The sequence below is a fragment of the Etheostoma spectabile genome, unplaced genomic scaffold, assembly GCF_008692095.1.
Source record: "Etheostoma spectabile isolate EspeVRDwgs_2016 unplaced genomic scaffold, UIUC_Espe_1.0 scaffold00004077, whole genome shotgun sequence".
Lineage (NCBI taxonomy): Eukaryota > Metazoa > Chordata > Actinopteri > Perciformes > Percidae > Etheostoma > Etheostoma spectabile.
Window position 1 is genome coordinate 15,780 of NW_022603106.1, and position 23,060 is coordinate 38,839.

At 39.6% G+C, this 23,060-nt stretch overlaps 1 protein-coding gene and 1 pseudogene across 1 annotated transcript; one reads left to right on the plus strand and one right to left on the minus strand.

Annotated features, from left to right (window-relative positions):
* Window positions 1-2,719: 2,719 nt before the first annotated feature.
* On the plus strand, window positions 2,720-11,502 carry LOC116676949 (germ cell-specific gene 1-like protein). The gene is made up of 7 exons (XM_032507725.1): window positions 2,720-3,001; window positions 6,187-6,381; window positions 8,767-8,826; window positions 9,152-9,310; window positions 10,122-10,233; window positions 10,636-10,892; window positions 11,357-11,502. Exons 1-7 carry the CDS (start codon window positions 2,806-2,808, stop codon window positions 11,500-11,502), a joined length of 1,125 nt encoding a protein of 374 aa, XP_032363616.1. The 5' UTR covers window positions 2,720-2,805.
* A 6,469-nt stretch (window positions 11,503-17,971) lies between these two features.
* Window positions 17,972-22,694, minus strand: LOC116676950 (visinin-like; annotated as a pseudogene).
* Window positions 22,695-23,060: the final 366 nt, after the last annotated feature.

Below are 23,060 nucleotides of genomic sequence, written 5' to 3' on the forward strand. Positions count from 1 at the left end.
TTCTGTCCAGAACACATGTTGTGTGACTGATAGTTACGTTTAGAAGTCAAAGAGACTAAATCCGTTCAGATCACGGATCATCTCCAGTCTGTTGTTCATTAAAATCAGCAACAGGTCGCATGTAGAGCACTTTGCCAGCTACTCTGTCATAACTAAAACAACTGGAGACTGTGTACCAGCTGATATGTGGGTCTGATTATATTTTATTAAATCGGAATCGCACCACAGCGTTTTCATCACTTCCTGTCCAGCCTGAAGGCGGCTGGAATCGGCTGGAAACTGTCCGACTTTACCGCAGCTTTTTGTCACCGCCCCCCGCTGCTGCCGCCTGGTCTCGTCCACTTTACAGGCGAGGCGCAGTTCATCTCGAACGAGCCTACTGACAGGGGACTCAGGACGGTTCCACTCAATCAGTCTAACCACACCCACAGTCCTGCGAAGAGGTCCAATCAGCCACGTTGATTGAAAACACCTGTTCAGGGCCTTTCAACTTTGAACACCTGCAGTAGTTTGCTCTGATGCAGAATACCCAAAAGGACAAATATTACTGGGTTTATTGGATGTGAAAGTACTGCTTATGCATTAAAATTCTTTGACCTATTCTCACTCAGCCTTCACCTGTTACTTAAATCCAAAATAAGCCCGCAGTATGAAACATAATTGAAATTGGTATTTAAAAATCAAAACACTTCCTTCCTAAACACCTGTCTTAAACATCCTTTGAAAACCCTAAAATCAATTGTTTAACTGTTCCTCGATCGAGGGTAGTGGGTAAGGGAGATTGTGTCTCAGATGTTCCCCCTCCATTGATCTCTAGACATGTTTGTATTCAATTCCCTTTTAAACCTCTTAGAGGTTTTATAGCATTTTAATAATTACTTATTTTTTATTAAATTATTTTAACCCTTGTGTTGTCTTCCCCTCAATAATGGTCACTTTTTTTCAACATATTATTGCTTTTTCCGACTTCCACTTTTTCAATGTTGTGGGTGTTTTTTTTTTTTTTTTTTTTTTTTTTGACATTTTGGTTTTTTATATTTTTAATGTTTATTTTCAGCGCTTATTTCGACGGCTGATCATGACAAAAAAAGAACTGAAAACGGGTCAATTTGACCCAAGGACTACATAAGGGTTAAGAATCTTTTTGTACTTACATGTACTGTATTTTCTTGATATGTTGCTATTTTTTGTGTTACTTTATGACCACATCCAAATGATGACTTTGTAAAGCACTTTGGTCAACTCTGGTTGTTTTTAGATACATTTGACTTGACTTGACAAAACAGAAAGAATTAAGATTCAAGTTTTTTGACAAGTGACCAAGTTGACACGTTTTTGAAGTAACAGCTTACAACAATGACAAAGTAATGTGAAACATCCATGACTTGAACAAAGACTTCCATCATAGACATCTTGGGCCCTATTGAGATGAAAAAAAGCGCACGGCGCAGGTGCGTTTAGGGCGTGTCCAAATCCACTTTTGCTAGTTTGATGGCGGAAAAAAGTGTCCTTGCGCCGGGCGCATGGTTCAAAAGGGTTGTAACCAATCGGAGTGTCATCTACCCTTCCCTTTAACAGCCAGGTGTGTTTGTACCTTGGCGCATTGCTATTATGATGGCGGATTAGGATCAACATATTTTTATTTGTAATCTTTTGCATGTGTGTGTACTGCTGTGCTTCCCTGTGCCTGTAACAAGCGTAGCGTGTGCGCCATGCATAAGTCTAGGCGCATTTGACTAACTTGCGGTCAAAATATTAATAAAATAGTGTGTTATTGACTTCAGACCAGGTTTTTGTTGATCAATGACGTGATCAATTCCCGCTGCCTCAAGACAGCAATACGCCAAGAATTCACCTGAACACATCTCCCTGTAAGACCAGCACACCCATGGGTGCAGGTGCATTTTCTATTTAAACAACATGGGCGCTGGACAGGAAATTAACAACTGCGTTGGTCTTAAAATAGCAAAGACACTTACGTCAGGCTTTGCGCTGCGCCGGATGCAAGATAGGGCCTCAACTTGACTCAACTTTTGACCTCTTAATCCAGATCCCTGTCTCTGTCTCCCTTCTTTACGTTTAGGTGGTCGTGCAGACAAAGAAAGCATGAGAGCCAATTGGCAATAATCTCATCCATCTAACCCTGCAAGATTACCACAGATTACCAGGCTCAGAGGTAGGACTAATCACTCCTTTCGGGGCTCAATCCTTCCTGGAAAAGTGGAGGAGCAGGTTGAAGAACATATCTGAGACGTGATGGCAGTGGAAACATGGGGTAGAGTCGCAGCTAGGTGAGAAGAAATGTGTGGAGTCAAACGTGTGGCCTGGCTTGTGCCATAACATCCAGAAGAAAGGAACTTAAATCTGATGAACTACTCTGCTGAAACTGGAAGAGGAAGAGAGTTGGAGTTCTTCCTGCAACCTCTTGCCTTCACATCTGTCTCTTTCTTACCCGCTGGCGGGGATTAAGTCCCAGCACTTCATCTTTCTCCACTCCACTGTCCTCTGACCTCCGCTCATCGACTGTTCTTCTTCCTCGAGCCCCTGCCCTCCCACCATCTCTCCACCTCTGACCTTTGTTCCACTTTAATCCCCTCTCCTCGCTTCCTCTCTCTGTTCTCCATTTCATCCTCCATGAATCAATCTCAGTCGGCACCCGCTCCTCTCATCCTCATCCTCATCCTGATTGGTCAACAGGACCCGCCGGCCATTTTTGGACCGGGACCGACCCCCTCAAAGTGAAGCACAATCCCACTCTCTGGTCCCAACTCATTTCTCTGTGCTCCTTCGAGTCCAGAAGCAACAATGCTGGAGAACATGTCCAGACGTAACCGCTCCCTGCTGTCACTTACCCTCACCTCATTGGCCCTCACCCTGTCCGTCTGGGCCTTCTGCACCTCCTATTGGTGCGAGGGAACACACAAGGTGGTGAAGCCTCTCTGCCTGTCACCTGTCAAGTTGAAGAACTGCGGGCAGAACAACAGCCAGCCGTACACCACAGGTGAGGCCGGGAAATAAATTCAGGTATTATTCTGGTATGGCTGCCCTCTGGTGTTCAGTGTCCATACACCAGATATTGACAAGTCCCCAAAAGGCATTGATTTGGTGATTTTAAAGCCTCTTGCAAATCCTGGTGTTTAAACTGGGTTACATTTAATATAAAAGTAAAGTATTTTTACACATCTGGATTACACGCAACAATTGTTTCGACAGCATCTCAATGTTCATATTTCAACATATTGCTTCACATCAATATTCATCATAAAACAGGTCATTCATACCAACAGTAACTAACTGCAGACACGTTGGACGTGAGACATATACATGTATTTTTGGCTGGCAAATCTCCAAAACAATGTTTATTTGGAAACTGAAGAGAGATGAATCTCCCTATTGTGTCAAAAAAGCTTACACTAATTAGGCCAAGAAAAGTCCAACACCACATGTATTCATTTGTACTTCCATCATGTTTTTAGTGCTGTTTATCCATTGGGGGGGGGGGGGGCATGTCATAACAGGGGGCCAGGGTGTCCTCCCACAGGGACGTTTTGAGTATCAACAACTTATTTTCCTGTATTCAGATACATTTTTATGCACTGATATATGGGGGAAATACCTTTTATTTAGCCCATGTGAAGAAGAAAAACACAGATGACAATTCAAAATATATCAAAAATGTAATGGAAAGTATGCTGTTTGTGGGCATTTTTTTTAAATCAAATATTTATTTTTATATTTTATTACAAAACAATGTAAACATAACGTTCACGAACAGTTACAAACAACACACTGGGACATTCTGAAGTGCTTTCGTAGTGGTTATACTGCGCATACCTGCGTATCACGTAGACTACACTGCTGACTACACTGTTTATCTAAATTATTTGCAGGAAACTTCAACAACTGTCAGTTAGATTTGGTGGAAAGTTTGGACTTGGGTGTAAGAACAGTGTGGATCCAGAAACCTTTTACTCCTGCACTGGCAGATGGATCCTATAGGCTACTTGTGTTTTCTTTGACACGTTTATCCCGATGCAGGTTGATTTCTGAGTATTCACCAAAACTCAGAACAAAACAACTCAAGAACCTACTGCTAATTAATTAGGAGTAAATATACAACTCCTCTCCATCCACTTTCAATTGGCACATAAAATGAACTAAACAGGGGAAATAGGCAAAAAGACATGCAACCGTCAGATTTGGAACATCAAGGATGTGTGTAGACTACTTAGTTGATGACTGAAGTGCACTGAATTCGTCCTATGAGTGCATTTTGTGTAGCCTACCTTGTTGTAACGTAAAAAAACATCTCAAATATATCCATATATCTTCAGTGACTTTCACAACAGCTTATTTGCATTATTTGTGTCACAGTTCCAACAGCCATATTAAATAAGTTGGATCATGTTTTCCCCAGAAAATAAGCAATAACAATCCAAACAAACGCCACTTTGCATTACCTGCTGCCTGACTTGGGAGATCTTTGACTCTTGTTTTATAGCAAATTAAAACCACATTATTACCATAATATTTTTAACTTTTCCTTTATGAATCTGTCTTTATTGACTTTACTATATGAAGTACTATAAGAATAATTTTATTCTTATTATTATTGTTTATCCATTTTTTTAAATGAAGCCAAAAATCTAAAAAGACAAATCCACAAACATCATGTTTTACACAAAGTAACATGTATTTTAGACATGTAGAGTATACACAGTATGAGTATATACAGTATATGTATAGTTACTGTATGACCTGTATGTGTCTGCCTGTTTACACAACATGATATTTGATATTTCACTTCTAAGAACATCTCACAGGGAACATACATCATTTTGATAATGTAGGAAAATATTTCCAGAAAGAGTCAAAACTAATCTACTGCAGTGTTTTTATGGCATCCATGCAATATTTTTTTTTGCACCTCATATTTAAGTATTTTACACTTGACTTGACTGGCAGAGATTCACTTAATCCCAGCTTTGTTTGCTAATCTCAGAACTTTGTATCTGCAACTGCATGTTATCTGGATTCCCTGACCCGCTGTCTTATCTCTCGGCACTAAGCCTATTTGTTTCCATGTAGTATTCCATTTTCACTCTGTAGAAAATGACAGATTACCTCAAGAACAGTGTTTCAAGGCAGGATTGCGTTACGCTCCGTGATCCACTAGAAACCCCTTGTAGGATTGATGTCAGGGTTTCTTGGCATGTTGGCATTACAACAGATCCCAAACTGCATACAGGAAAATATTTCATTTCTAAACCTCTTTTTTTTCTCCTCTTTTTGCTCTTTCTAACTTTTTAATGCTTGTTTTTAAGATTTTTGAGTGGGTTAGGGCCTTCTTGTTTAATACAGCTTTTACATGTTCACATTCCTGTCGAAGCACACAGGTCGTCCAATCAGATGCTCCTTAATGTTTCCGGATCCAGGTTCAAAATTAAAGGTGGACAAGCCTTTTGCATAGCTGCTGAAAATTTGGAATAGTTTACCTATTCAAATAAGAACTGATTAGTCTGCTTGAAATGTCCAGTCCTTGCTTAAGAACCACTTCAATTCCAGTTCAGTTTTGACACCTCGACCTTTTCTATTGTTGATGTAGGCTAGGTTTGGGTTGAAATGTAGCACAAATGGACCATTGATTAAAAAAACACTTAAAAACTTGAAAAGCAATTAAAAAAGGCATAAAGGTTTAAAAAAAAAAAGAGAGATTAAAGGAGCCACTGGACAGGGCAGTCAGCAGAAGTTATATTCCTTTAAAAAAAAAAGAAAATCCCGATCTAACCCAATCTCTCTCCCAGCTAAATTAAAAAATAGCTTGGCGCTACAAAAGAAATTATAAATAATTCACATGAAAATAAATTACATTTAAAAGATGATAAGTGCATGTTAAATAGAATTAGGGTTGGGGTTATATCTATATGTTGGCAAAGGGTTAGGGTGTATATATATGTATGTGTGTATGTAGGCCTAGAGTTAGGGTTATATATAAATGTAGGCCTGGGGCTAGTGTTTGTTTATTTTATTAATTTTGGCTTTTTGAGCTTGTAAAGCACTTTGGTCAACCATGGTTGTTTTTAAAAGTAATATATAAATAAATTGGAACTTGAACTCTACTTTCTGCACCTTTGGATACATTTCCCTCCTGTTTCCATTCCTTCATTTTTTCTTTACTCCAACCAGAGGCGCCCACCCCGGACCCGAGGCAACCTCCCACCAACGTGACGCTCTCTCCGCTGCAGAAGGAGGAGCTGGCCCAGACAAAGAGAAAGCAGCTGGCCAACGCCGTCCACTACATCTGGGAGACGGGCGAGGATAAGTACATGCTGCGCTACTTCCACACCGGCTTCTGGCTCTCCTGTGAGAAGCACAATGAAGGTTTGTGATGAACAGGACAAGAGCCCTGTGGTTAAATAACCAAGTTTCTAATCAAAGGTGCATACTTTCATTACAAGTAAAAGTCCTGTATTCAAAATGGGCAAAGCGTATGCAAATGTACTTGAAGTATCCAAAGTAAAAGTACTAGTTTTGTTAATATATATATTATACAATTAGATTGTTAATTCTTTTCAGGCATCAATCTGTAAGCAGCATTTTACTGTTGCTCTGGATAGAGCTAGTTTTATATCCAGTTTGCTGGTGTAGGCCAGTGGTTCCCAACATAGCGGTCCCCTCACGGGGTCACAAGATGTGTGGGTGTCATGGGATGGTTAATGGAGTAGAGAAAGGGAAAATGCTAAGTTCTACAAGTGTGTTACATTAACAATTTCTTTACATGAATAACATTTAACCCTAACCCTTTCATATATTTATGTAACTAGTAACCATTTAGTGTAGTAAAAAGTAAAAGTTTAAGTATAAAGTATAAGTATTTTGAATTTGTACTCAAGTCCAGTGCATAATAATGTAATTAGTTACTTTCCACCACTGAATTTTTATGATGAACCCTTCCCCGCTATGTCATTATTATTTATACAAAAACATCCATGCTAACTTTGCACAAAAGGGGCACAGTAAACCGGTTATCCCAAGACTAAACAGCAGGTATTTTAATGTGACATTAACACTTGTGTTTTATTATTTTCACCTGTCATATGCATTGAATGAACGGCCTACTTTGGCAACAGAGACAGGATCAGAAATCAGCAGAATTACTGTGGCTGCCAATAAGAATGTGTTTTAGTCAAAATAGATTATTTACAGTTAAGCCTCTCATCAGTAATCACTAAGGAGGATAATTTGTACAAGCGTGGGTTATTTTATCTACAGAAATACAGTAAATGCAGTAACTGTGTAGTACTGGTCTAGACTGCAGGTTTGCACTGCAGGGATGTCTCTTTATAGGAATACAGGCTTTTTGTCATTCCCTTCTTTATTTTAAATGCTCTTTCTGCGATTCCAAATATCAGGTTTTTATTATTTGATGCTACTGCATCATCACCTACACAGAGAACTCCAAGAAGCAAACCTCATCAAACCTTCTTCAGCCAATGCTGCTCGTTGGTTTACAGCTGTTCTTTAATTCTGATCACAATCTATTAGAACCGTAGGTATTAAAGGGGAGGATCCATGATTCAGACCCTCCTCCAAACTAGCACACAGTATGTGAGAAAGCATGCACAGAGCAAGCTTAGGTACCCTGAAAATAAAATGCAATCACTGGCCTGTGTTGTTTGACCTTTTGATTCTTCCTCCCCTGGGAATGTGAACTACTGGGCTTAAATCAACTATATTTATTAGATTTTAAGGATTTATAATGAGTATACAATAGAAGCACAGTTTCAGTATTTGCAAGAGATTACTTATGTCGCCCTGCCCCCAACAAACTGCAGTTGCACAACTCTAATCCTTGTGCTTTTATTATGGCCGAGGCTTTAAAGACAGACATATGCTTTGCCTTGATGATGGTTGATACTTAATTCTAATAAGATTCAACAAAACCTTTTGAAAATAATTAACGTCCATTACATTCAAGCCATTGCCAAGTAAGTTGCTGCAACGCTAATTAAGACTATCAGCTCCACACAGCTCTCTGGATTTCTCAGTATGACTATGTTCAGAAGATTGTGGCGTCCGGTGACTTTCCCGCGCAGAAACTCAAGTGAAGATACCGACTCTTCTGAAGAGTTCGTGTTTTTTTAATCCTCCGTGTCCTCCTTGGCTACTAGCGACTGTGTGGAGGAGGGGTGGGGATGGTGCGTGGTCCCGGAAGGCTTGTATCATGTGGACGTTCTTATACTACTGTATGCTTTTTAGCTTTTTCCCTTACATTTATTGTGTTATATATCTTTTTTGTGTTTTCTGTTGTCTCCAACAGAAAACACTTTTCACAACCTGCTCCAAACAGCTCTATTGTAGTTCAGCCTTTACTTCCGTGACAAACGCACATTACTTGGTAACACACATTACAATGCTCGCCTGGCTGCTCATACTCTGCTTCTGACTGGCTAGTAGTCCCTACCTAGCTGCATATGTGTGACTCCAAACAATGATGGAACAGAAGTGGGATGCCACTCTGTAGCAAAAACAGAGAGCTCAAAACACAGGGTGAAAAGAAGATCTGCAGCAATGTGCAGAACAACAAAAATATTAATATATTATAATACTGAAAATTAAACTGTGTAAACCTACTTGATATAACCTCTAAATACATTTATGAACCTGAAAATGAGCAGAATATGAGCACTTTAAAGACAGAAATCTAGCATTTTAGTACAATAACGGGATGTTGATACATGAACTCTGTTGTGATTGTTCTTCCAGGTAAGGATCAGGAAGAAAAGTGTCGCAGCTTCATTGAGCTGACGCCAGGAGAAACACAAGGTCGGTGACAGAAAACATAAAAAAAAGTATAACTTGTTTAACATTTCCATCCCGACAGCCAAACATCTAATCAACAGCAAATATTGAATTACTCAGTGTCAAATCCTCGCTTTTTTTGGTTTGAATTAAGTTTCTAAGTAAGTTCATTTAAAGTTTTCTTTTCCCATAGGTGTCCCTTCAATCAGTTTCCATCCCCACAGCCAGACATCTCATCAGCCGCAATTATAATTTCTTTTTTTTTTTTAATTACTCAGGGTCAAATCCTTGCTTTTGTTGGCCTAAATGAAGTTTTTGAGAACTTATAAAAGTTTTTTTTTCCCCACAGGTGTACTCTGGCTTTCAGTCATCAGTGAGTTTATGTACATCAGTCTTCTGGCTTTAGGCTTCCTGCTCATGTGTGTGGAAGTGATTTGCCTCTGTGCCAAGAGGGAGATGAACGCCCTCAAGATCAATGCCTACGCCGCCATGTGCACCGTCCTCTCAGGTGGGGGGGGGGGGGGGACACTCTGTGCTGAGTTGTTACAAAGAGAAGGAGAGGAGTCCCTCCCCTTCCGGTGGACCACCATGGGACAGTTAATTAAAATATGTACTGTAGTGAACAAGGAGCTTAGTTATTTTTGATCCCGTTTTTGAGCCATAATATGATGTTGGTCAATTTTCCAAGTCCAGAAAAGTTTCAGTTTGTCGTAAAACAGTACAGTATAAGAATGTGAAAGTACAGTATGTAATTAGAAAGACTACTCACTTCAAAGTAGCATCGGTTACGTCTTGCTGAAGCTACGGTATGTTATGTGTGTTTTGTACCAGGATGTCTAGTTACTCACATGAGCCACAGATTTTCCTCCTTCTTTTGCAAAATTATCTTTTAAATTGGACAAACATGTGTGATGCATTGCTCAATTCAAACGGGATCCAAAAATAAAGTGTCTCTCACCATTCACTACTGTACATATTTTTTCCGAATTAACGTCTCATGAGGTCCATCGGACGGGGAAGGGACTTCCGCTCTCTATAAAACGTCACTCTTTAACTTGTGATTGTACACAGCCCCAAAAACCATTGATGGTAGTTGTTTAAATTATGAGTACTAAAGCAGGTATTCATTCTTGTCTTTGAGTAAAGTGATGATAAATGCTAATAAATAGTTCCTTAATTTCCTTTTATGTAAATAATTTTAAATGTTCTTTATTCCTGCCCCTGTCTTTCATCTCTTAATGTTTTCTCCAAAATTATCAAACTTATATATTCACTTTTTCTCTTTTTAACTTTCTCTCTGTCTTTTCTTCCTCTACCAGGTTTGATGGGGATGGTGGCACACATGATGTACACCACAGTGTTTCAGATGACCGTGAGCATCGGGCCCAAAGACTGGAGGCCACAGACCTGGGACTACGGATGGTCTTTTGCGTGAGTTTGAATCAAGTTAACCATTCTCCGGTAATCTGATTTACGGCTTGGTCACAAACCGCATTAAGAGCTGTGAAATTAGCAGCAAAAGCAATTCATTCATTCGAAAGGTTTTGCTCTCAGGGTGAAATTGTTCACACTAATTTGAGAGCCGTAAAGTCCAAACTTCATTGTCAAAAATCATTATCTTATTATTTATTATCATTTTAATTAATTTGCCTGAGTATCAACTGCATCCCAACTTCAAGCATAGTTTTGAGACAATAACAAGACAGGATTTCACTACGTCACCAAGCTTCTAGCACCTAATACTTCACAATGACTCGTGGATGCACTTTTGCTGTGCCACTCGTGGTCGTGACCGGCCTGACCTGTTCTCCCAACTCTTTCCTCCCTCCCCAGCATGGCGTGGCTGTCGTTCAGCTGCTGCATGGCGGCCGCCGTGGCCACGCTCAACTCCTACACCAAGACCCTCATCGAGATGAAGCACCGCGCCCGGCTGAGGCTGGAGGAGGTGCGCGCCGCTTCCTGCGCCCCCTCCTATGAGGAGGTCGTTCGAGCCAGCAGTGGAGGAGTCTACTCAGTCAGTCAGCTGATTCAGCTCGGCCAGCAGGGGGCGTTCATGGACCCTCTGTGGCCCCGAGGAATGGGACCAGCGGTCGGCCCTCTGGCGTGCGGCGCTGGGGGAGCGCTGCTTATTGGTGGAGGGGGACTTGGAGTTGGAGGAATGGCAGCCGTTGGGATGGGAATGGGAGGAGTGGGAGAGGGAGGGAATGTTGTTGGAATGGGAGGACTGGGAATGGGAGCAGTAGGAGGAGCCGGGGGAATGGGAGGACTGGGAATGGGAGCAGTAGGAGGAGCTGGGGGAATGGGAGGACTGGGAATGGGAGCAGTAGGAGGAGCTGGGGGAATGGGGGTAGGAGTAGTTGGTGTTGGGGGAATGGAGTAGGAATGGGAGCAGTAGGAGGAGCTGGGGGAATGGGAGGACTGGGAATGGGAGCAGTAGGAGGAGCTGGGGGAATGGGGGTAGGAGTAGTTGGTGTTGGGGGAAATGGAGTAGGAATGGGAGCAGTAGGAGGAGTTAGGGGAATGGGTTTGGAAACGATGGGGGGAGTGGGAGGATGTGGAATGGGAGGTGGGCGGCTGGTGGACCCTCATGGCATGGTGGTGGTGGAGGGATGTGGCGCTGAAGGCTGCGAAGACTGTGAGCGGGAGATGGACGAGATAGACTACGCTCTGCAGGAGGAGAGAGAGGACTCGCTCTGCTGAGACTTAAGAGGGCCAGGGACTGTGACGATATCTGATCGGGATTGGCTCCCCACATTGTACGTAAAACTGCATTCCGAGATTACAAGATTTGAACAAATACCTCCAGAATTGTTCATTGTATTTTTTTGTATATGTGCAGTTTCAAATGATAAAAACAGCATTTTTAGTCATACACACTGGTCATTTCAAGCTGGGATTCAAATTGGGGACAAAATTACATACTCAGACTCCTAGCTCCAATGGACTGTTGGTTCATCACATTGTTGCAGCTAACGAGTTAGCAGAGATTGTCCAGCAGACTCGGAGCAACAATATCGTCCCGTTGCAAACCTCTGCTTTTATGAGGAAGGTTGGAGCGGTGAGACTCAGACATCTATGTGCAGCAGAAGAACCAAAACAACTGGCTAAAAGAGGCCAAACGCTGCATTTAGTCTTGAGTCTCATTAACTTAAACAATTATGCAACTTATTTTGGACAATGACTTTGCTGCTGATGTGGACTTCTGTTCAACATGCAGTAGCACCCGTTAAATGTTCTGAAACTCCTTTCCTATAATTTTATTTTGTATTTATTACAGACTTTTGCCGGTGGAATGACAATTAGACAAGAAGACAAAAAGTATATGATATGTTTAAAATATTGCCTCTTTTTTTAACAAAAAATAGTTTCATGTAAATATTTAAAACATGTTAAAATAACCAAAAGTCAATAATGTGTAGTCTGTCAATAGAAAGCTGTGTCTGCTATGATTTAATAATCTTTTAAAATCCTGTTAATACTTAATTAGACTCATAATTTTTAATAATGTCTAGGAGTGATTGTTCTGTAGCTTAATAAAATATCTAAAAATCTGCTTTTTCAGGCTGGATGTACACAGAACACAGAATAAAACAACAGAAATTTGATTTGTGATGCTATGCAATGACGATTAACCTCCAGGAAAATGTTGCTACGATCAGATCAGTAAAACTTGTGTTTTCTCTAATCGTGTAAATACAGCCTCATAGTGACTTCTTCAGGGATTGCATGTCGTTTTATGACTTACAAGATGTGTAAGAGGATGTGAGATTGTTTGAGTGTCAACTCAAAAGGTTTGATAAGTATCTGGTGTTATTTTTCATTTTTAATCTGTTTGCAGGAATGGATGAAAATCCCCCTCCCCCCCAGTACAAGGTGATGTAATAAAAACAAACCACATTGTCTCATTATGTCTTATAAATACACAGAGTCCATAATCATGTAATCATCACCTTTATGTTGAGACAATAATGATGAATCACATCAAAATGTGTCAAAATAAAATTGTAATAGAACATGATATTTAGGTGATCTGAAAAGCACGTCAACCCGTTTTAGCTTTTTCAAAACGTTAAAATGGGGTTGGCTTGTTTTGGGAATCCAAGGTTTTACAAGTAAAACTCCTGTTCATTTCTCTCATAGAAAATATCTAGACTCAGATGCCCATGAAACTCTCAAAGTTAAATCATCAGTTTGAACATTAATAAACTGCTTTGATTAGTTCAAAATTGAAAAGGTACAAGACATGTGCACAAGATTTTAGGGAATACTCTGAAGGAGCAATGTGGAAACAACTGATGTGTTATTATATGTCTGGTACTTTGCCAGGTATGTCAATCTGTAGCAAGATGTGTGTAGTTGAGATCACAATGAAGGCAGAGTTCAAAGATGGGTTTGATCCGACAAAGGGTGCCGCAAGTAGGGGGGAAGACTTAAAGGCCCCTTCACTTCCCGCCCCTGGCCTGATTTGGCGTTGTGACTAGTGTGATCCCATCGCAAGATGGTCTGTAGTTTGCATCTATTTAATTCAATTTTATTTAAAGTATCAAATCAAGACCCAACCATTCCAAAAAGTGTATTACTTAGACTTAAGACTCTTTACAACCCAGACAAATACCAAGAACAAAGCATTATCCGGATTTGTTTTACCTGCCTCCTTGTGTGCATGTGACCTAAATTTGTATATCCAGTAATTCTGTGTTTATCTACAAAGGAAAAGCCAGAATTAAAGATTACAGCAACAGAGAGATTTGGACATTAAGACAGATGCTTTCAAGTACTGGACAGAAGATTATGTCAATAATCTCCCCAGTCAGGGAAATCTGAGATAAAGACTGAGATGGAGAGCGAGAGATTGACATCATATAGGCAGCGAGGCAGAGATAAACGGGGATGTCAGGTCAACGAGCAGTATGCTGAAAGTAATTAAAAATGTAAACTAAGTTGAATTATACAACAGTTTATGTAAGATTCAAAACAACCCTATGAACAAGCAGCGGTTAGTTCATTTATCCATTCAGTATCTGTCACCTTGTTTGTTAATCAGCGTGCATTCTGCCGTTTTATATTTTTTATTTTGAAAATTCTAAGTCTGTTTCAGCTTCCATTTGACATAAAATGTTTGTGATTCTCAATTATAAGTTTATTTGCATTTTTCTATTGGTTACACATAGCTTAAATTAGTTTTAAACCCACGATTAATTTCTAACGCGTTTCATTTTTCTAATTTACCAAACAGAAATTATTGAACATATTACGTGTGACAGCACTAAATGGTGCAATTGAATTTCACAATCATGATGCACGTAAACATGTTGATAGCTGGCTATGCAATACGTTAAGATGGGGATAAAGGCAGCCTGTCATAAAGTGTCCTGCATCAGTACGTCTTGCTGATGTGAAGTTAACTCTGCTGTCTGTTGTTCATCATGAAAGCTCTGTGAGCTTTTTGCATTTCTCGAGAGACTTAGCCCTCTTTTCTTTTACTTTTTCCCGTCCACCTTTCTCCTTAAGTTTTCTGCTAGTCATTCTGCCGGCGATTTGATTTCACCCTGCAGCTCAGGCTGGAAAACTGTACGTTTTTCGGTCCCGACCTGCTCCCGTCACTAATCAGCGTCTGCGGCCGGGGACCAATCACAAACTGGCCAGTAGGCCGACTCTTCTTCCGTAGCATATTATTATTATTATTATTATTAATCCTTTATTTAACCAGCAAGTCCCATTGAGATTCAGAATCTCTTTTACAAGAGAGACCTGGCCAAGGTAGCAGCCAAATCACAACACATACATAAACACCAAGTTACATTTTCAAGGTAAAAAAGTACAAAATGTTAAAAAACACAGTTAGACTCTCAAGAAAAACAAGAACATGTCTCCATCACAACCTTCCTTACAATAGTTTTAAATTCATTAATGGACATAAGGGTTTCTAACTTTAGTACTTTCTGTAGATTATTCCACCCCCAAGGTGCTGAATAATAGAAAGCAATTCTTCCTAATTCGGTTGCAACTCGTGGCACGTTAAACAGCAACCACTTTGAAGAGCGTAGCTGATAGGTACCAGAGCAGACAGAGAGGAGATTACAGAGGTACAGTGGAAGTTTGCCAAGTATAGCTTTATAAATAAAGATATACCAGTGTTGTTGTCTACGAATTTTAAGTGATGTCCAACCAACTAAATCATAAAGAATGCAGTGATGGGTGAGGGACTTTGTATTTGTTATGAATCGTAGTGATGCATGGTAAACTGAATCAACATGACGCAAGATGGAAGATGCGGCATGCATGTACAATATATCTCCATAATCAATTACAGACAGAAAAGTAGCTTCCACAAGTTTCTTCTTAAAACTAAAAGTAAAACAAGATTATATTAGTGATCGTACTAGCGCCCCTGCTGTTGGCTGTTCGTATTGCTTTGTTAGACTTTATTTTGTGGCGACGGCCGTCTGTTCTGGGCTTTTCCAGAACGCACAGATTGTCAGTCCATCTCTTCTTTATTAATCTACAGACCCCACAGGGAAAATTGCTCACAATCAGAGCTGTGCGGAATGAGGATTATCCTTTGGACAACAGTTTTTTTTAATGTAATCACAGGTTAGAGATTAACCTGTGACATCAGTATTATTGAGAAGCGGGTTGTCGGAAGCACATATAGACCAACAGCATTTGCAACTGTGGAAAGGGGGATTGGTTATATACAGTGGGCAGAGTTGATGCCCCGTAGTTATGTTAGCCGGTAAGGGACGTGCAGAACAAATGGCTCCGCCTTTAATGTTATGCTGTCTTATGATAGTCTCGTGCTGTGTTATGTTAAGTGTATTCTCTGGAGGTGTGTATGATTCTCTGCAGGTGTGTGGGATTCTCTGCAGGTGTGTGGGATTCTCTGTAGGTGTGTGTGATTCTCTGCAGGTGTGTGGGATTCTCTGCAGGTGTGTGTGAATCTCTGCAGGTGTGTGGGATTCTCTGCAGGTGTGTGTGATTCTCTGCAGGTGTGTGGGATTCTCTGCAGGTGTGTGGGATTCTCTGCAGGTGTGTGTGATTCTCTGCAGGTGTGTGTGATTCTCTGCAGGTGTGTGTGATTCTCTGCAGGTGTGTGGGATTCTCTGCAGGTGTGTGTGATTCTCTGCAGGTGTGTGCTGCTGATGACAGGCCAGCCGCTGAGGCTTAAGAGAGGGCAGCATGGCTGTGTGCAGAGGAAGCTCCTGTGGAAGCCGGCGTAGATTGGGCAGAGAGGTGCTGGGAGCGTCCGTGTGACCTCTGAATCAAACTTGTGATACCTGTGCCTATTTTCGTCTTCCTTTTGAAGATTTTTTTGTGTGGGCACAATAAAATTGCCTTATTTACCGTTTGTCTTCTGTCCTGAGTTTATTATTTTAAACTGGTTGCGTCCTCCACCCCTAGACTACTTTGGGGTGTAACAATGAAAAACTCTCAGGTGCTGCTAATGCTGCTACTGGGGATTTTCATTTGAAGAAGGAAAACATCAGCATGTTCAGCCCTGGCTCCCAAAAATTCCCGCAAATGCAACAAAATTGCATTTAATTATGTTTCGAGGGAACTATATTGTGTTTGGCGTATCACGATTATGTTTAGAATCAAAGTCCATGGACGTCTACGAAGGGAGGAGTAGACTGCTGTCCGTGTTCTGTGTCAAAGCAAAAGTCAACGTTGGCATGTGTACGTAAAATACTTAAATTCTGTATGTATCTCAAATAACGTAATAAATGGGCTTTTTTTTTTTTTTTTATCCAAACCATGATCATTTTCTAACCTCATTTCATAACATTAACCACGTGTTAAAATGTCCAACTATATTGGATGCTAAAAAAATACTCAAAACATAATTGAGAATGCAGTTTTATTGTATGGGAAATTCATTTTTAAGAGATGTTAGCATTGTCATTATGAGCATGTTATGAAGCTGATGTTAGCATTTAGCCCAAACTCCAGTTCCGCTGCACAAAGCCACTAACAAGGCTTTAAATTCTTCCTTCTTCTTTTAGATTTCTGCTCAATCGTTACCACAAACCCAACACTTCTTAACACAATACTGACACACAGTCCCACAATCCTAGTTTTTATTACCATTAACACTATAGACAACAGAGAAGAATGAAAAGACTTCTGACATCATACGTTTTATTTAAATTTTATGCAATTCATACAATTTCAAAACTAAAGAAGTCTCTCGGATGAGAAACGAATTGTCTTCAAGAAGCTTAACCAAGTCCAGTTGCGCTTGAATTTAACCTACTTTGAATACAGATACAACTTCATAGTTTAAATTTTGTTGTTGGATGAATTGACCACTATGAAAGACATAACATTAGACAATAACCAGGGTCCAGGTACAGTTACACCTTGCCAACCCGTTCTCATTCCCAACTCGTAAAATACTGATGCTTGGTCATTGGCTCTCAGCGTCAGATACCAATACGCAAAAACTACCCTTTAACGTCTGTATGGAACGCACCGGGCAGAGCAGCAGCTTGACTGTGGCGCTCTATGATGACGTAATATTAAGAGTGACAATGGTAGCGAGTGGTATTAAAGGGGTGCTGGAACAACACAGGACTTTCACCCAACAGATCAAGGTGTGGGCTCTTTTTTTGTGCCGCATGTCACTATAACGTAAATTTTGTAACCCCACCAAACATCTTTTCCTAAACCTTACTGCCGCATGTCAGATAAATGTACAATTTTTAAATCATGCCTAATCGGTCACGACCCAGAGCGTCAAAATATGACGCCAAGAATTTCGACTGAGTGCGTCGTAAAAAGACACCAAAAGGAAACCACCACTGCATCTGACTGAGTTGCCAAATGAGACTTTTTGTGTCTGTAATAAATCCAATGGCAACTGACAAAGCGAAGCTTTTTGACGCGCTGGGAGTGAGAATGCGTAGACCTTGCTGCGATTACATCTTGTTCTGGGTTTTAAGAAACACGCAGGGTAGAACGAGAGACTACAGACACCAGCATTGGCTGCCCAGAAGAGAAACAAACAACATATTTCATGGTAATGATACTTTAACTAAAGCATGTGACATGTTATCATATTAAAATGTGTGCTTGAGTTGCTAAAACACACCTCCATAATTACATTTTCTCAAGAAATGTAAACTAAAATCTGACGTCACACCGGTTGTGTGTTGGGAAGGTGCTGTCAGGTGTCAATGTATTAGCAGAGTAAAGGGTGAATTGGAAACGACACGACTGGAGAGAGATACATTGAATCTGTAGAAGAGTTACTTTGCAGGCGTATACTGAATCAAACGAAGGGCGTCGTCATTGTCCAACACTCCCTGGATAAACTCTCCTTCTGCAACTCGGTCTGTACGGAGAAAAGCAATAGAAAAAAGTTAAGTTCAGGTCAGTCAATTCAAAAGCGATTTTTCACACCTCACTGGGGAAACTTTACACGTTCATTACCCAAAAAAATAGAGACAAGACATCCTGTTTACAATCGATGAAGTGTACCGCTACTGGGTAATTCTGGTCATTTCTGCGGATTGTGCTTTTGTGTTCACTTAATACTCTGTTCTAAACTGACGATTGACGTCATCTGTGAGCAGATTCTGATTGGTTCAGAGTAGTCAACCAAACTACTTGAGCCCACAATTCAATGTGAAGTGTAAAGTCACCTGAGGAAGGTCTGTGTGACCTAAACATTGTGAAATAAAGTATTTGCAAGGCGTAATGGACAGTGTGCAGGACTTTAACAAAAAGTTCAGGTTACTGAAATAAAGACACAGGTTCCAAGACTAAAAAATACTGGAGCACACTGATTAATTTGCAGCCTGTAATAGTGCAGACAGACCAACATTTAGACACAACTCTGTCATTATTGTTTTGACTGCAAATGAATCAGTTTGCTCTAGTTTTTTTTCTCATGGATGTTTGCTGTCCACCAGCTGAGAAGCATCTGATTCAGCTGCATGCCGCTGGAAGATTCACAGATAGCCCTTTGTCTTGCAGAATTATTAAAGGTTTGAAGGTGAAACAGGTCTAAGGCAACATTCAGGTCCAATCCTAAAAGTAAATATTTGCTACGAGCTGTAGAACGCATTTCCTGTTTTCGATGCAGAGACAGATGTTTCGTTAGAATAAATGATTTCTGTTTGAGTAAATAGTGGACAGAAAAAAAACAATCGGAATCAAAAGCACCAATGTTGTTACAATAACACCCTCCAAGGCCTTGCCCTATCTCACAATGTTAACACAAGTTAAAAAATAAATATTGTGTGTATCCGTCCTGAGGTTCAAATCTGCTTGAAAATTAGTTAGTTTTTCCAAAAACCTGCTAAGAGATAAACAAACCAAACATATCCTCCTTTGTTGAAGGTAATAATTGTAAAACAATAAAAGCAAAACAAAAAAATGATAAGAGCAATAAAAAGGAGAAATGGGTTCACATAAAATAAGTCGTAATAGAAATGTCTTTTATTTAAACAAAGTCACTGATTTCTTAGGAGGTTGTTCCAAAGTTGAGGGTTCCTGATGGTAAATGCATGGTTACTCTTAGATTTAAGCCATGACTTTAATGGAACAATCAGAAATAACCCACTTAAAGATCTGAGGCTGCAAACTGGCTCATATGAGATCAGTATAGCCAAAGAGAGAAGCCAGAATTGGGGTGATGTGATCAGTAGCCTATCTGCTTCATTCTGAAGCAGTTCTTGTGTATGAATTCATTTCTCCATTGACACCGTTGTATCTCACCATTCTCGCCCTTTTCAAAGATATCCCAGAGTTTATTTGCCCTCTTCTCAGCTGTGTTTTCATCCTCAGCCAGATCAGCCAGCTCATCTTTGGGAATCAGCTTAAAAATTGCCTGTTAGAAGCAAAAAATAGAAGACACAGACTGATCAAAGAGAGAAAAGCATTACATTTTACCTTTCACAGAAATATTAAACTTTGATAGTGATGATCTTCACATTGTTGGGTGCAAGTTTCTTATAAACCTTTTAAAAGAGTGAGATATTTTTTACTTCCAGAGTGTATTCTGCATTTCAACAAAGACACTTAATCTCATTACACATGGAAACACACTTTTTGCTGTTAACCTCACACAGTCCTTTTCTGGCTATTGTTGCAGTATAAACAAAGAAATACACATGAAGAGATAATGGAAGTCATTTATTTATTATATTTCCAAAAAAGCATTCAGAGAAGGACATGTAAGTCAGATATATTTAAGTAGCCAAATATATATACAGTAATACTGTATATATGAAATAAATGTGTGTCTATATATATATATATATATATATATATTATATATATATATATATATATATATATATATATATATATATATATATGTATATATATGTGTGTGTGTGTATATGTGTGTGTATATGTATATATATATCTATATATATAGATATATATATATATATATATATATATATATATATATATATATGTGTGTGGGTGTGTATGTGTGTATATGTGTGTATATATAGATATATATATATATATATATATGTGTGTGTGTATATGTGTGTGTATATGTGTATATATATACATATATATATGTATATATATATGTATATATATGTGTGTGTGTTTTCTACATTTACATGTGACAATCGAAAAGTTTCACGATTGAAACATGTAGTTTTTTGAGGTTATAATTTATATAATTCAATGTATTGTTGAATTCTGTGAAATTGGCAACCTTTGTCCAGAAGCCACCAAAATATGCAGTACATGACAGTCCCAAATCATCCTGTATGCAGATGATACTGTTGTTTATACATGTCATAGTTTACTCAAAGTTATATGAATTAATGAGTCTAAATTGGCTTAAATTCCAACTTGAGTTTTTATAACCACACTACCATTTTTCATTTCTCTTGATCCAAAATTGTTAAAATTAAATGAGAACATGTTAACTGGCCACTCTTCATTCTCTTAATTCTATATGTATATATCCTCCTATCTTTACTCCAAAGCTCTCTGTAGGCTTAGCCCTTAATTCATCCTAAACTGTTTATCAGCATCGATCAATCAAGTGTAATCTTGTATTAACAAAAATGTTATGTAACAAGAGTGACACCATGTTTCAATGCTGCAGATTTATTTGGTAACATCGGTACTATTATTGAGTGGGTGCTACTAGAAATGGGAGTAGTGGGAGTCTGCATCTAAAAAGAGTTGCACAACTAAATAGAGCAACATCTTGTCATGCAATCACATGCTTGATCAAAACCTGCTCCTGTTATCTCCATGTGTCTATAGACGTTAAACATACAAAGAAGCTTCCTTCAGAATTCACTGCTCAGCAAATGTCAATAACTGATCTTTCTTACCTTTATGTCTACCACTCAATTGTCAACTGTCCATTTTACCAGATTTTTTATTATGTTGCTTTCCATGGTTGCTTTAACATATACCAGGTTTGGTCAGTTTAAAACAACCCCTGGGGCGTTTGGTCTGATAGTCCGGTTTGTCTTGGCTTGTGTGAAAGCTTGTACGAACTCTGGTGCACTTGAAAACAGGGGTCTGGGTTTACTTTCAAGTGAACTAAAGTTTGGTTGACTTTAGGTGAGAATGCAATCCGACCCAAATACATGAAGTGGACCAAAAACAATGCATTTACTAGCCTTCAATTTCAATCTTGCACACATGTTATGGACTTATTTTGTATATAATTAAGCAATGATAACTTTCAGAACCATAAGCTGTTTGGACTATACAACGCTGGTAATCTGTGTGATAACACATCATCGTCTCTCTCTTTCACCTGCCATCTGTTAGCCTCTCAAATGGTTTGCCTTCTTCTAAAACATTGTAAGCACCAGAGCAGAACCAGAAAACCCAAGATGTCATGAATTTGCTGTTACTCCATTATTTCTGTGACTAGAAGTGTCTGGGAATTTGAGATATTCTGTCCAATAAACAAGCAACCGTTTGGATCGCGTGTCATTTCTACACAGTCTTTGATGCATTTGACAAAGTGCAGTGTGGAAGCAAACCAATCCAAATGAAAAAATGGAAAAATGTTGCAAATTCACCCTTGAGTGGTACCAAGTCCCACAAACTATAGGTGTGAAAGTGCCCTAATGTATAGAGAAACAGGTTTGGTCTGAAAAACCTGCCAATGTCTAACCTTTGTCTAGAAGCTGCAAACAGATACAGTACCGGAGATGGTTTAATATCAACTTCTATACGATGAGACTGTTGCCTAAACTTAATTTCTACTCACAGTACTCATATTCCTTCAGACAATTTGCTCAACAACTGGAAGCCAAACAGTTGGCAACCAAAACAACTGGTGTGCTACTGCATCACTTCCCATTTCAAAACTCACCGTACAGATTCCTTGACCTCTGACTTAGTGATTATCCGTTCCTGTCCACGTCGAACCGCGAGAAGGCCCACTCCAGTTTGCTGGTGGTTTTCCCTGTTGATGTCATGTGGAGAGCAATGATGTACTCCTTGAAGTCCAGTGTTCCATCATCGTTTGTGTCAAAAGAGCGGAAGACATGCGGGCATATGTCTGGGCGTCACTTTTCCGGGAAGAACCGACTGTAGATGGACTGGAATTCTCTTTTGAGATGCGCCCTTCTGGACACTGCTTCTTGAAGTTTTCATACCACTGGGCAATCTCAGTCTCTGTGAACTTGGTGTGGAGTTTCAGGTCTTCCAGGATCTCCTTGGACACAGCGCCACTTTTGGAGTTACCCATTGTTGATGGTGTTGGTGATGTTTTAAAGCCAAATCAAAATCGGAATTTCTGGCACTTGAGCTTTTAAAGGGCAATTAACAAACAGCTTTTACTAGGGAGTTGCCTCCTCTACTCTGTCAAAGTGGTAAACAGACAACTATGTCTGAGGTATGGCTGGAGTATCCTTCTTGATCCTTGTCAAAGAAGCAAATGCTGTGAAAAAGCAGAAGCCGCTTGGTAAGCTCATTAAGCCAATCAACCATCAGTAATACCCACAAGAGGAATCACAACCCTAACCCTAACCACCCTATCTTTAGAAACACTCTAGGGTAACCCAAACCTTACTTTTCCTGGTTATCAATGTGGAGTGAAATTCAATGAAAAAGTGAAATTGAGATTTCTGGAAGATCCATATTTTTGAATACCAGTCAAGACCTTTTTTCAACCACAATCAACCATAGTTTCTATGCACCAATCAAGCATGGTTAAAACTTTTACTACTGATCTCTCACCCAGAATCAACATATTTTTTGACATGGCTTTGAAGCTTACACTCAAGTTGCAGCCACTTTCAAATTTGAGT